Source organism: Schistocerca gregaria, chromosome 2, assembly GCF_023897955.1.
Source record: "Schistocerca gregaria isolate iqSchGreg1 chromosome 2, iqSchGreg1.2, whole genome shotgun sequence".
Classification (NCBI taxonomy): Eukaryota; Metazoa; Arthropoda; class Insecta; order Orthoptera; family Acrididae; genus Schistocerca; species Schistocerca gregaria.
In genome coordinates this window covers 460,062,607-460,076,136 of record NC_064921.1, presented here as the reverse complement: position 1 = coordinate 460,076,136, position 13,530 = coordinate 460,062,607, and the positions used below count along the sequence as shown (strand labels likewise).

At 41.4% G+C, this 13,530-nt stretch overlaps 1 protein-coding gene across 1 annotated transcript in view; it reads right to left on the bottom strand.

Moving 5' to 3' along the window:
- Nucleotides 1–13,530, bottom strand: part of LOC126325841 (alpha-tocopherol transfer protein-like) — a 98,325-nt gene that overhangs the window by 50,974 nt on the left and 33,821 nt on the right. The window contains exon 2 of the mRNA XM_049995336.1: nucleotides 7,071–7,209. Within this exon, the coding sequence (XP_049851293.1) occupies nucleotides 7,071–7,188 (118 nt within the window). The 5' untranslated portion in view covers nucleotides 7,189–7,209. The remainder of the gene's footprint in view (nucleotides 1–7,070; nucleotides 7,210–13,530) is intronic.

Below are 13,530 nucleotides of genomic sequence, written 5' to 3'. Positions count from 1 at the left end.
GGAGTGATTTAAAATGGAATTGGTAAAGCAGATACCAGACTGAGATTCACTGGAAAAATCCTAAGGAAATGCAATCCGAAAACAAAGGAAGTAGCTTACAGTACGCTTGTTCGCCCACTGCTTGAGTACTTCTCAGCAGTGTGGGATCCGTACCAGATAGGGTTGATAGAAGAGATAGAGAAGATCCAACAGAGAGAAGTGCGCTTCATTACAGGATCATTTAGTAATCACGAAAGCGTTATGGAGATGATAGATAAACTGCAGTGGAAGACTCTGCAGGAGAGACGCTCAGTAGCTTGGTACAGGATTTTGTTGAAGTTTCGAGAACATACTTTCACCGAAGAGTCAAGCAGTATATTGCCCCGTCCTACGTATATCTCGCAAAGAGACCATAAGGATAAAATCAGAGAGATTAGAGCCCACACAGAAGCATGTCGACAATCCTTCTTTCCACGAACAGTACAAGACTGGAATAAAGGTGCTTGGAGTAACCTTCTGCCACGCACCGTCAGGTGGCTTGCGGAGTATGGATGTAGATGTAGATGCAGAAAGAAGGTTGTATACATGGAAGAAGCCTGGAGATACTAGAAGGTATCAGATAGATTATATAATGGTAAGACAGAGATTTAGGAACCAGGTTTTAAATTGTAAGACATTTCCAGGGGCAGATGTGGACTCTGACCACAATCTATTGGTTCTGAACTGTAGATTGAAACTGAAGAAACTGCAAAAAGGTGGGAGTTTAGGGAGATGGGACCTGGATAACCTGACAAAACCAGAGGTTGTATAGAGTTTCAGGGAGAGCATAAGGGAACAATTGACAGGAATGGGGGAAAGAAGTACAGTAGATGAAGAATGGGCAGCTCTGAGGGATGAAGTAATGAAGGCAGCATAGGATCAAGTAGTTAAAAAGACGAGGGCTAGTAGAAATCCTTGGGTAACAGAAGAAATATTGAATTTAATTGATGAAAGGAGAAAATATAAAAATGCAGTAAATGAAGCAGGCAAGAAGGAATACAAACGTCTCAAAAATGAAATCGACAGGAAGTGCAAAATGGCTAAGCAGGGATGGCTAGAGGACAAATCTCACTAGGGGTAAGATAGATACTGCCTAAAGGAAAATTAAAGAGACCTTCAGAGAAAAGAGGACCACTTGTACGAATATCAAGAGCTCAGATGGAAACCCAGTTCTAAGCAAAGAAGGGAAAGCAGAAAGGTGAAAGGAGTACATAGAGGGTCTATACAGGGGCGATGTACTCGAGGACAATATTATAAAAATGGAAGAGGATGCAGATGGAGATGAAATGGGAGATACGATACTGAGTGAAGAGTTTGACAGAGCACTGAAAGACCTGAGTCGAAACAAGGCTCCGGGAGTAGACAATATTCCATTAGAACTACTGACAGCCTTGGGAGAGCCAATCCTGTCAAAACTCTACCATCTGGTGAGCAAGATGTATGAGACAGGTGAAATACCCTCAGACTTCAAGAAGAATATAATAATTCCAATCCCAAAGAAAGCAGGTGTTGACAGATGTGAAAATTACCAAACTATCAGTTTAATAAGTCACGGCTGCAAAATACTAACATAAATTCTTTACAGATGAATAGAAAAACTGGTAGAAGTTGACCTCAGGGAAGATAAGTTTGGATTTCGTAGAAATATTGGAACACAGGAGGCAATACTGACCCTACGACTTATCTTAGAAGAAATATGAAGGAAAGGCAAACCTACGTTTCTAGAATTTGTAGACTTAGAGAAAGCTTTTGACAATGTTGACTGGAATACTCTCTTCCAAATTCTGAAGGTGGCAGGGGTAAAATACAGGAAGCGAAAGGTTATTTACAATTTGTGCAGAAACCAGATGTTAGTTATAAGAGTTGAGGGATATGAAAGGGAAGCAGTGGTTTGGAAGGGAGTGAGACAGGGTTGTAGCCTATCCCCAATGTTGATCAATTTCTATATCAGGCAAGCAGTAAAGGAAACAAAAGAAAAATTCGGAGTAGGTATTAAAATCCATGGAGAAGAAATAAAAACTTTGAGGTTCGCTGATGACATTGTAATTTTGTCAGACACAGCAAAGGACTTGGAAGAGCAGTTGAACGGAATGGACAGTGTCTTGAAAGGAGGATATAAGATGAATATCAACAATAGCAAAACAAGGATAATGGAATGTAGTCGAATTAAGTCAGTTGATGCTGAGGTAATTAGATAAGGAAATGAGACATTTAAAGGAGTTTGCTATTAGGGGAGAAAAATAACTGATGATGGTAGAAGTAGAGAGGATATAAAATGTAAATTGCCAACAGCAAGGAAAACATTTCTGAAGAAGAGAAATTTGTTAACATCGATTATAAATTCGAATGTCAGGAAGTCATTCGTGAAAGTATTTGTATGGAGTGTAGGCATGTATGGAAGTGAAACAAGGACGATAAATAGTTTGGACAAGAAGAGAATAGTAGCTTCCAAAATGTGGTGGTACAGAAGAATGCTGAAGATTAGATGGGTAGTTCACATAAATAATGAGAAGGTATTGAATAGAAATGGGGAGAAGAGTAGTTTGTGGTACAACTTGGCTAGAAGAAGGGATTGGTGATAGGACATGTTCTGAGGCATCAAGGGATCACCAGTTTAGTATTGGAGGGCAGTGTGGAGAGTAAAAATCATAGAGGGAGACCAAGGGATGAATACACTAAGCAGAGTCAGAAGGATGTAGGTTGCAGTAGGTACTGGAAGACAAAGAAGCTTGCACAGGATAGAGCAGCATGGAGAGCTGCACCAAACCAGTCTCAGGTCTGAAGACCACAACAACAACAATGAGATACCACAAGCTGCTCTGTCTGACAGTGGATCTGAGTTTACATCTAAATCATGGAAAGTCCTTGTAGATGAAGCAAAAATAAATCACATTTCGATTTCAGCATACCGCCCTTCAAGTAATGTTGCTGTGATATGCATGAGGGAAACCGGAAGACTCTTTAGGACATACCAGCAAACATCATGTTTACTGTATTGAATATATCAGTGATTTCAAGAACATAACAAAAGTTTACAGCATTCTTCATGTGGATCATCATGTATAACAAATATTTTAAATATCATTACTAAAATAGTGAATGCCCTATTTACCAGGTCATGACATCTTAGGGAAGGGAAGAAATTGTTAAAGAGACTATGCAAAAGCAAAGAGAAGCAAGAAAAAGGAGACATGATGCAAAAGGTGAGTGTATTCAGTTAGAGTGGGGATTTGTTTTTAGTGAAAACACAAGAAAAATATAAACTAATGACTTCTGAATTAAACAAATTTTCTGATGTATATGCAGAGTGATTTGGGATAAAAGAAAAACTTTGCTCAAATTCATGTGTATTTATTTATCCAAAATCCAGGAAATTACAAGGTGAGTCAAAAAGGACTTTACAAATTTATAATAATATAGAAATTTATTGAGATAATTTATGGAATTGGTAGAGGTGCCATTTTGTAGCAAAAAACCTAAAGTTTGATACATGTAGTGCATGAGCACCCCATTCTGCCACCAGAAGCACCCAGCGTAGGCATAATTATAATGGCTACTTTCACTGGTGCTATACTTGCTGTGTGATTTGCTTTCATGAAACTAACTCTGCAACAAACTTTTGGCATAAATTTCACACTGATTATGCTGAAGACCCCCAAGCAGGCTTACAATTTACTCTTAGCACACGTTCGAGGTTACCTCAATAATCACTTCCCAGGTCAATGGATTGGCCATGAAGGGCCAATCGCATGCCATCTTGCTCCCCAGACTTGACACCACTGGATTTCTTTCTTTGGGTTTCATTAAGGACTGTGTGTGTTCTTCTCCTACCAAACAATTTAGCTGATCTGCCGTTGCACAAGTTACGCACAATTGGCCGTAATGAGTGTGGGAAGAAACTGATTGTCAGTGGGATGCTTTCCACATCAAAACCCGAAGGTACATCAAACAAAAATGGCACTCGAAACTTTTATGCAAAACTTGAGGCTGTTGCTACAAAGTGACACATCCACCAATTCTGTAAGTTATCTCAATAAGTTTCTACATCATTCCAAAGTAGTACAGTCTTTTTGACTCACCTTGCATTTGGGCTATGCAACATCAGTGAATTAAAACTTTATAAGCATGATCCATAAAAAAAAAAATAAAAAAAAAAAAAAGTGTCATAGGAGACTGTTGTTTTTCTCAAATTATTACATTGGAAAAATTAGGGACGTTTTTCAGAATATTTCAAAAATAGAAATTATTCTGATTGCAATCTGAAAATCTATTACTTGTAGTTTATACAGAGATTGTTTCAAAATTAGACCAACAAAATTCGAGGGGATGTAGAAGGTGTCTTAACGGACATAATGAGGATAGGAACTTGTATCTGGAATGACATCCAATGACACTACAGAGCACTGAAGTTGCCTCAACTGGTGCCTGCCAGTAGGCTTTCCCTCTGGCAGTAGGCATGACTCCGTATGTGAATGCACTGCTAGCAGGATGTCTTGCAATGTACCTGACAGCAGTCTGAATGTTAGATGGTGTTGAATGTGGCTATACCTGGCACACCAATGCTGTAGAGACCGCTAACAGTGGTAGCAGCAGATGAGAACAGCAAGCATACACAGCAGAAACACAGCACTCAGTTGTTGTTTGTACATGCTGGTGTGCTGTATCATGGAGTAGTTCACCTGGGCCAAGAAACACAACATACATTTTGTGTATGATGAGGTGAGAGGCAATGGATATGAAGTGTAATGCATCTATGAGTGCATAGTTTATTTTTACAGTAACATACAATTCCTCTGGGTCAACAAAACTGAGGCAAAATTATTATTTTTTTTCCAAAGTATTACATCATATTTCAGTAAATGCTTTGTGTGGTTGTTCAATACTACTGTTGTAGTTGCATTATGTTTTGTAAGTACAAAAATGTAATTTTGACAGCAACAGTGAGAAATGTGTGGCATACTTATTTTCTCAGCTACTGCAAACTTGCTGTAATTTGTATGTTTCTTCCAAGGTAAGTTTCCAATATAAGTAAGACACCTATCACACATATAATGGCTTCCTTGGGTTGCTCTGACAAATAACTTCAGGGACATTCTCAAAATTTAACCATTCTGATTCTGATATTGCCTACTGACTAGTCTTCTATTTCCTATCCAAATGTCTAAACTTTTTTTCTGTACCATACATTTTGTGACACAAATGTTTGTATTTCAATCAATTTAATGTCGTATGTTCTTAAATTTTGCTTTTTTGTTAGTATACTGCACTTTTCATCTGTGTACTCTGCTTACTCAGCCCTGCAGTAAAAATTTAAAATTTCTCTTGTTATTTCCTTCTTTCAGACATACAGTCGAACTCACAAGACTTCCTTCCATTTATCTACTGTATCTTCTTCTGTTTGCTTCAACATGAAAAGTCTGAATTAGAGCTTCATTGCTTCTTTCCAATATCTTTCACCATTCTTTCACACCATGAGTAAGACTTGTAATACAATGGATGAAGATTCTCCAGAGGAACAATATGATACAGATGACCAATAACCATCACAATATCTTCTTAGTTATGGGTAGTATGTGCTGCAGACAATGCCTGAGTACCAGTCTACCTACAGATCCACTTTTGCAGCTCTATCAGTAATTTGTTAGACAACATCCATTATGTTCAGCTGCTAGTGTGGTGATGAAGTCAGTCACTGTTCCTCTATTTACTCGAAAACACAATTACTTTAGCAGAAGGTAAGAATAGAAGTAAGAGGTGCTGAACCTGTGAGTTATCTGTCAGAATATGTTGACAAATGACAGAATAGAATTCATCTAAACCTCACTAAATCTGTCCAGTATACAGAACAGGGAGAGTACTGAAAGTGATATGTTGGGGCACATGACAATGAGATTCTTATTGACCAATCAGTAATTACTGAAAAATCAAATAACTGAAATTATATAGAAACTACTTCAAGCCTAAAGAAGTATCATACAATGTGATAAATGGAAAATTAAGACTGAAAAAAATGTGTACTATACAAATTAAGGAAGAACTTACGTATCAGTGTGTAATGCTCCTGCTCACACTTCAATCATAAATTTGAAAGTCATCACAATCATTACATTTTATTCTAAATGTAAATGTAAAAGATTTATTTCTAAATTTATTTTTATTCTCAAATCAGAATCATACAAATTTACAGTAGCCATACACATCAATATTTCTAAATGATGGGAAAGTAGTTCTCTGAGCAGGAATCAGTACACAGTCCTAATTAGTCTGCTGTTAGTTTCTGCCACTGATGCGGGAAGAACAGAATGTTGGAGGGTGTCCATTAGATGTTCTCTTGGATGGCAGTCATAGATGTGAACAGCTTATGATGTAGTTGGTGTGTCACAGTACGGTGATCCTTCCTTAAAGTGGTCAAACAGGGCCAATCAGAACCCTGATGGCAAGCAGTCCTGCCATGACATTCCCATTCAGTTCAACATAATACTGTCACAGCTCAATTCCTCAGAAATCTGGATGTCGTATGCTTTGCCCAGCCACTCAACTGGAGATCTACAATAAGGACACTTTGAAACTCTGTCAGGTGCTGACAATGCTCTCTGATATGAGTCCATATTATCTCCATGTGCTTTACGTTGATCATTTAACATATGATGCTGTTCACATTCCTTATAAACCCTACCAGACCTGGTACAATGACTAAACATGAGCAATACTAAGGCACTCAAGTGACTGTTCTGCCTGTCACAAGGAATTGGAATTCTAATGATTTACATACACGTAGATGGTGTGCATGTGTACAATGTTATATTGACATCTAACCATGTCTTGTAAGTGCTGCAGGTTTTTTGTCATGCAATGTATTGGTGAAGTAAGTATTCTTGATGTAAGTCAATCTCATGTTGGCCTTGACCATTCTACTAATCTATCTGTTCAACTAGTAAAATCAATAATATGCCAGTCTGTGTACTGCTAGGTGTCAGTTTTCATGCTCTGCATATCTGTCACTTCCATTCTTTTGTATACAGTGGATACCTGAAAAATAAGAAATATCATACCTCGCACAAGTGCCCTCAGAGCACAAATGTTGGCTTCTATCTTGGTTGGATCTTCCTTGACTTCATACTGAGCACGCTGCTTCCAGTGTTCATCCAGAGATTCCCAAGAAGGTGGCATGTCCAGACAGCACCACCAGTTCTGCATAGCAGTTTATATGTTATGATAACATATAGAGATCAATTACATGCATACATGGTCTTGATATTTATAGTCACTATTTCCAGATCCTTCTTCAGTAAAAAAATGTTCTACAAAATGATGATTGGGAATCCCTCAACATAATAACAAATATACTAAAGGTGATAATTTGATATTAGAACTCACGTAACAAATGTATGCAATGTTATATTTGGTACAACAGAAAAAATTTGTGAAAGTTATTTTTGGCACAAACTGATAGAATAAACATTGTTCAGTTCATACCTAATTACTAAAGAAGTACTACAAAATACGAGGGGAAATAAAAATAGTCTTTGAACTCTGCCTGCTCAGATTCATTCACTCAGTCACTCATCCATTCATCATGTTGTGCAGAGCCTATCAAGAATAACAACCAACAAAGATGTGGAATGGGTCAAGGCATTCTATTTGTGTAACCAGTCATTTATCGCTGGAATGTTTCTTCAATGGTTTAAATATTCCGAGATGAAGCCTCTGTTGAAGAAACAAGGTAAAGAAATATCATCAAATTCCCTTCCAGTTTCACTTCACCCCACAGTCTCTAAAATATTAGAAAAGATAATATACAGTTGGCATCTTAACAATCTGACTACAATATATATATATATATATATATATATATATATATATATATATATATATATATATATATATATATATATATATATATATATATATTAAAAATAAAGATTCCAAGACTTACCAAGCGGGAAAGCGCCGGCAGACAGGCACATGAACAAAACACACAAACACACACACAACAAAATTACGAGCTTTCGCAACTGGCAGTTGCTTCGTCAGGAAGGAAGGAAGGAGAGGGAAAAATGAAAGGGTGTGGGTTTTAAGGGAGAGGGTAAGGAGTCATTCCAATCCCGGGAGCGGAAAGACTTCCCTTAGGGGAAAAAAAAGGACAGGTGTACACTCGCACACACACACACATATCCATCCGCACATACAGAGACACAAGCAGACATATTTAAAGGCAAAGAGTTAAGGGCAGAGATGTCAGTCGAGGCGGAAGTACAGAGGCAAAGAAGTTGTTGAAAGACAGGTGAGGTATGAGCGGCGGCAACTTGAAATTAGTGGAGGTTGAGGCCTGGCGGATATCGAGAAGAGAGGATATACTGAAGGGCGAGTTCCCATCTCCGGAGTTCGGATAGGTTGGTGTTGGTGGGAAGTATCCAGATAACTCGGACGGTGTAACACTGTGCCAAGATGTGCTGGCCGTGCATCAAGGCATGTTTAGCCACAGGGTGATCCTCATTACCAACAAACACTGTCTGCCTGTGTCCATTCATGCGAATGGACAGTTTGTTGCTGGTCATTCCCACATAGAAAGCATCACAGTGCAGGCAGGTCAGTTGGTAAATCACGTGGGTGCTTTCACATGTGGCTCTCCCTTTGATTGTGTACACCTTCCGGGTTACAGGACTGGAGTAGGTGGTGGTGGGAGGGTGCATAGGACAGGTTTTACACCGGGGGCGGTTGCAAGGGTAGGAGCCAGAGGGTAGGGGAGGTGGTTTGGGGATTTCATAGGGATGAACCAAGAGGTTACGAAGGTTAGGTGGATGGCGGAAAGACACTCTTGGTGGAGTGGGGAGGATTTCATGAAGGATGGATCTCATTTCGGGGCAGGATTTTAGGAAGTCGTATCCCTGCTGGAGAGCCACATTCAAGGTCTGATCCAGTCCCGGGAAGTATTCTGTTACAAGTGGGGCACTTTTGGGGTTCTTCTGTGAGAGGTTCTGGGTTTGAGGGGATGAGGAAGTGGCTCTGGTTATCTGCTTCTGTACCAGGTTGGGAGGGTAGTTGCGGGATGCGAAAGCTGTTTTCAGGTTGTTGGTGTAATGGTCGAGGGATTCAGGACTGGAGCAGATTCGTTTGCCACGAAGGCCTAGGCTGTAGGGAAGGGACCGTTTGATATGGAATGGGTGGCAGCTGTCATAATGGAGGTACTGTTGCTTGTTGGTGGGTTTGATGTGGACGGATGTGTGCAGCTGGCCATTGGACAGATGGAGGTCAACATGTAGGAAAGTGGCATGGGATTTGGAGTAGGACCAGGTGAATCTGATGGAACCAAAGGAGTTGAGGTTGGAGAGGAAATTCTGGAGTTGTTCTTCACTGTGAGTCCAGATCATGAAGATGTCATCAATAAATCTGTACCAAACTTTGGGTTGGCAGGCTTGGGTAACCAAGAAGGCTTCCTCTAAGCGACCCATAAATAGGTTGGCATACGAGGGGGCCATCCTGGTACCCATGGCTGTTCCCTTTAATTGTTGGTATGTCTGGCCTTCAAAAGTGAAGAAGTTGTGGGTCAGGATGAAGCTGGCTAAGGTGACGAGGAAAGAGGTTTTAGGTAGGGTGGCAGGTGATCGGCGTGAAAGGAAGTGCTCCATTGCAGCGAGGCCCTGGACGTGTGGGATATTTGTGTATAGGGAAGTGGCATCAATGGTTACCAGGATGGTTTCTGGGGGTAACAGACTGGGTACGGATTCCAGGCGTTCGAGAAAGTGGTTGGTGTCTTTGATGAAGGATGGGAGACTGCATGTAATGGGTTGAAGGTGTTGATCTACGTAGGCAGAGATACGTTCTGTGGGGGCTTGGTACCAGCTTGAAAAACCTTAATCCTACTCCCAACATCACCACAGCCGAATCCCAGGCTATCCGTGATCTGAAAGCTGACCGATCCATCATCATTCTTCCGGCTGACAAGGGTTCCACGACTGTGGTACTTGATCGTCGGGAGTATGCGGCTGAGGGACTGCGTCAGCTTTCAGACAACTCTACGTACAAAGTTTGCCGAAGTAATCCCATTCCTGATGTCCAGGCGGAGCTTCAAGGAATCCTCAGAACCTTAGGCCCCCTACAAAACCTTTCACCTGACTCCATCAAACTCCTCACCCCACCGTCACCTCGCACTCCTACCTTCTACCTACTTCCTAAAATTCACAAACCCAAACATCCTGGCCGCCCCATTGTAGCTGGTTACCAAGCCCCCACAGAACGTATCTCTGCCTACGTAGATCAACACCTTCAACCCATTACATGCAGTCTCCCATCCTTCATCAAAGACACCAACCACTTTCTCGAACGCCTGGAATCCGTACCCAGTCTGTTACCCCCAGAAACCATCCTGGTAACCATTGATGCCACTTCCCTATACACAAATATCCCGCACGTCCAGGGCCTCGCTGCAATGGAGCACTTCCTTTCACGCCGATCACCTGCCACCCTACCTAAAACCTCTTTCCTCGTCACCTTAGCCAGCTTCATCCTGACCCACAACTTCTTCACTTTTGAAGGCCAGACATACCAACAATTAAAGGGAACAGCCATGGGTACCAGGATGGCCCCCTCGTATGCCAACCTATTTATGGGTCGCTTAGAGGAAGCCTTCTTGGTTACCCAAGCCTGCCAACCCAAAGTTTGGTACAGATTTATTGATGACATCTTCATGATCTGGACTCACAGTGAAGAACAACTCCAGAATTTCCTCTCCAACCTCAACTCCTTTGGTTCCATCAGATTCACCTGGTCCTACTCCAAATCCCATGCCACTTTCCTACATGTTGACCTCCATCTGTCCAATGGCCAGCTGCACACATCCGTCCACATCAAACCCACCAACAAGCAACAGTACCTCCATTATGACAGCTGCCACCCATTCCATATCAAACGGTCCCTTCCCTACAGCCTAGGCCTTCGTGGCAAACGAATCTGCTCCAGTCCTGAATCCCTCGACCATTACACCAACAACCTGAAAACAGCTTTCGCATCCCGCAACTACCCTCCCAACCTGGTACAGAAGCAGATAACCAGAGCCACTTCCTCATCCCCTCAAACCCAGAACCTCTCACAGAAGAACCCCAAAAGTGCCCCACTTGTAACAGAATACTTCCCGGGACTGGATCAGACCTTGAATGTGGCTCTCCAGCAGGGATACGACTTCCTAAAATCCTGCCCCGAAATGAGATCCATCCTTCATGAAATCCTCCCCACTCCACCAAGAGTGTCTTTCCGCCATCCACCTAACCTTCGTAACCTCTTGGTTCATCCCTATGAAATCCCCAAACCACCTCCCCTACCCTCTGGCTCCTACCCTTGCAACCGCCCCCGGTGTAAAACCTGTCCTATGCACCCTCCCACCACCACCTACTCCAGTCCTGTAACCCGGAAGGTGTACACAATCAAAGGGAGAGCCACATGTGAAAGCACCCACGTGATTTACCAACTGACCTGCCTGCACTGTGATGCTTTCTATGTGGGAATGACCAGCAACAAACTGTCCATTCGCATGAATGGACACAGGCAGACAGTGTTTGTTGGTAATGAGGATCACCCTGTGGCTAAACATACCTTGATGCACGGCCAGCACATCTTGGCACAGTGTTACACCGTCCGAGTTATCTGGATACTTCCCACCAACACCAACCTATCCGAACTCCGGAGATGGGAACTCGCCCTTCAGTATATCCTCTCTTCTCGATATCCGCCAGGCCTCAACCTCCGCTAATTTCAAGTTGCCGCCACTCATACCTCACCTGTCTTTCAACAACTTCTTTGCCTCTGTACTTCCGCCTCGACTGACATCTCTGCCCTTAACTCTTTGCCTTTAAATATGTCTGCTTGTGTCTGTGTATGTGCGGATGGATATGTGTGTGTGTGTGTGCGAGTGTACACCTGTCCTTTTTTTTCCCCTAAGGGAAGTCTTTCCGCTCCCGGGATTGGAATGACTCCTTACCCTCTCCCTTAAAACCCACACCCTTTCATTTTTCCCTCTCCTTCCTTCCTTCCTGACGAAGCAACTGCCAGTTGCGAAAGCTCGTAATTTTGTTGTGTGTGTGTTTGTGTGTTTTGTTCATGTGCCTGTCTGCCGGCGCTTTCCCGCTTGGTAAGTCTTGGAATCTTTATTTTTAATATATTTTTCCCATGTGGAAGTTTCTTTCTGTTTTATATATATATATATATATATATATATATATATATATATATATATATATATATATATGTGTGTGTGTGTGTGTGTGTGTGTGTGTGTGTGTGTGTAAATAAAATAGAAAGAAACTTCCCCATGGGAAAAATATATTAAAAACAAAGATTCCAAGACTTACCAAGCGGGAAAGCGCCAGCAGACAGGCACATGAACAAAACACATCCGCTCCCGGGATTGGGATGACTCCTTACCCTCTCCCTTAAAACCCACATCCTTTCATTTTTCCCTCTCCTTCCCTCTTTCCTGACGAAGCAACTGCCAGTTGCGAAAGCTCGTAATTCTGTGTGTGTGTTTGTGTGTTTTGTTCATGTGCCTGTCTGCCAGCGCTTTCCCGCTTGGTAAGTATATATAAAAACAAAGATGATGTGACTTACCAAACAAAAGTGCTGGCAGGACTATAGACACACAAACAAACACAAACATACACACAAAATTCAAGCTTTTGCAACCAGCGGTTGCTTCTTCAGGAAAGAGGGAAGGAGAGGGAAAGACGAAAGTATGTGGGTTTTAAGGGAGAGGGTAAGGAGTCCCTCCAATCCCGGGAGTGGAAAGACTGACCTTAGGGGGAATATATATATATTGTGTATGTATGGATATTGTGTATGTATGGATGGAAATGTGTGTATGTGTGTGTGTGCGCGAGTATATACCTATCCTTTTTTCCCCCTAAGGTAAGTCTTTCCACTCGCAGGATTGGAATGACTCCTTACCCTCTCCCTTAAAACCCACATCCTTTCATCTTTACTTTTCCTTCCCTCTTTCTCGAAGCAGCAGCCGGTTGCGAAAGCTCGAAATTTTGTGTGTGTGTGTTTGAGTGTTATTTTATTGTGCCTGTCTACCGGCGCTTTCCCGCTTGGTAAGTCTTGGAATCTTTGTATTTAATATATATATATATATATATATATATATATATATATATATATATATATATATATATATATATATATATATATATATACCAGCGCTTTCCCACTTGGTAAGTCTTGGAATCTTTGTTTTTAATATATATATATTAAAAACAAAGATTCCAAGACTTACCAAGTGGGAAAGCGCTGGTAGATATATTAAAAACAAAGAGTCCAAGACTTACCAAACGGGAAAGCGCCGGTAGATATATATTTATTAAAAACAAAGATTCCAAGACTTACCAAGCGGGAAAGCGCCAGTAGATGGGCACAATAAAAAAACACACAAAATTTCGAACTTTTGCATTGATGCCACTCCCTTAACACAAATATCCCACACGTCCAGGGCCTCACTGCAATGGTGCACTTCCTTTCACACCG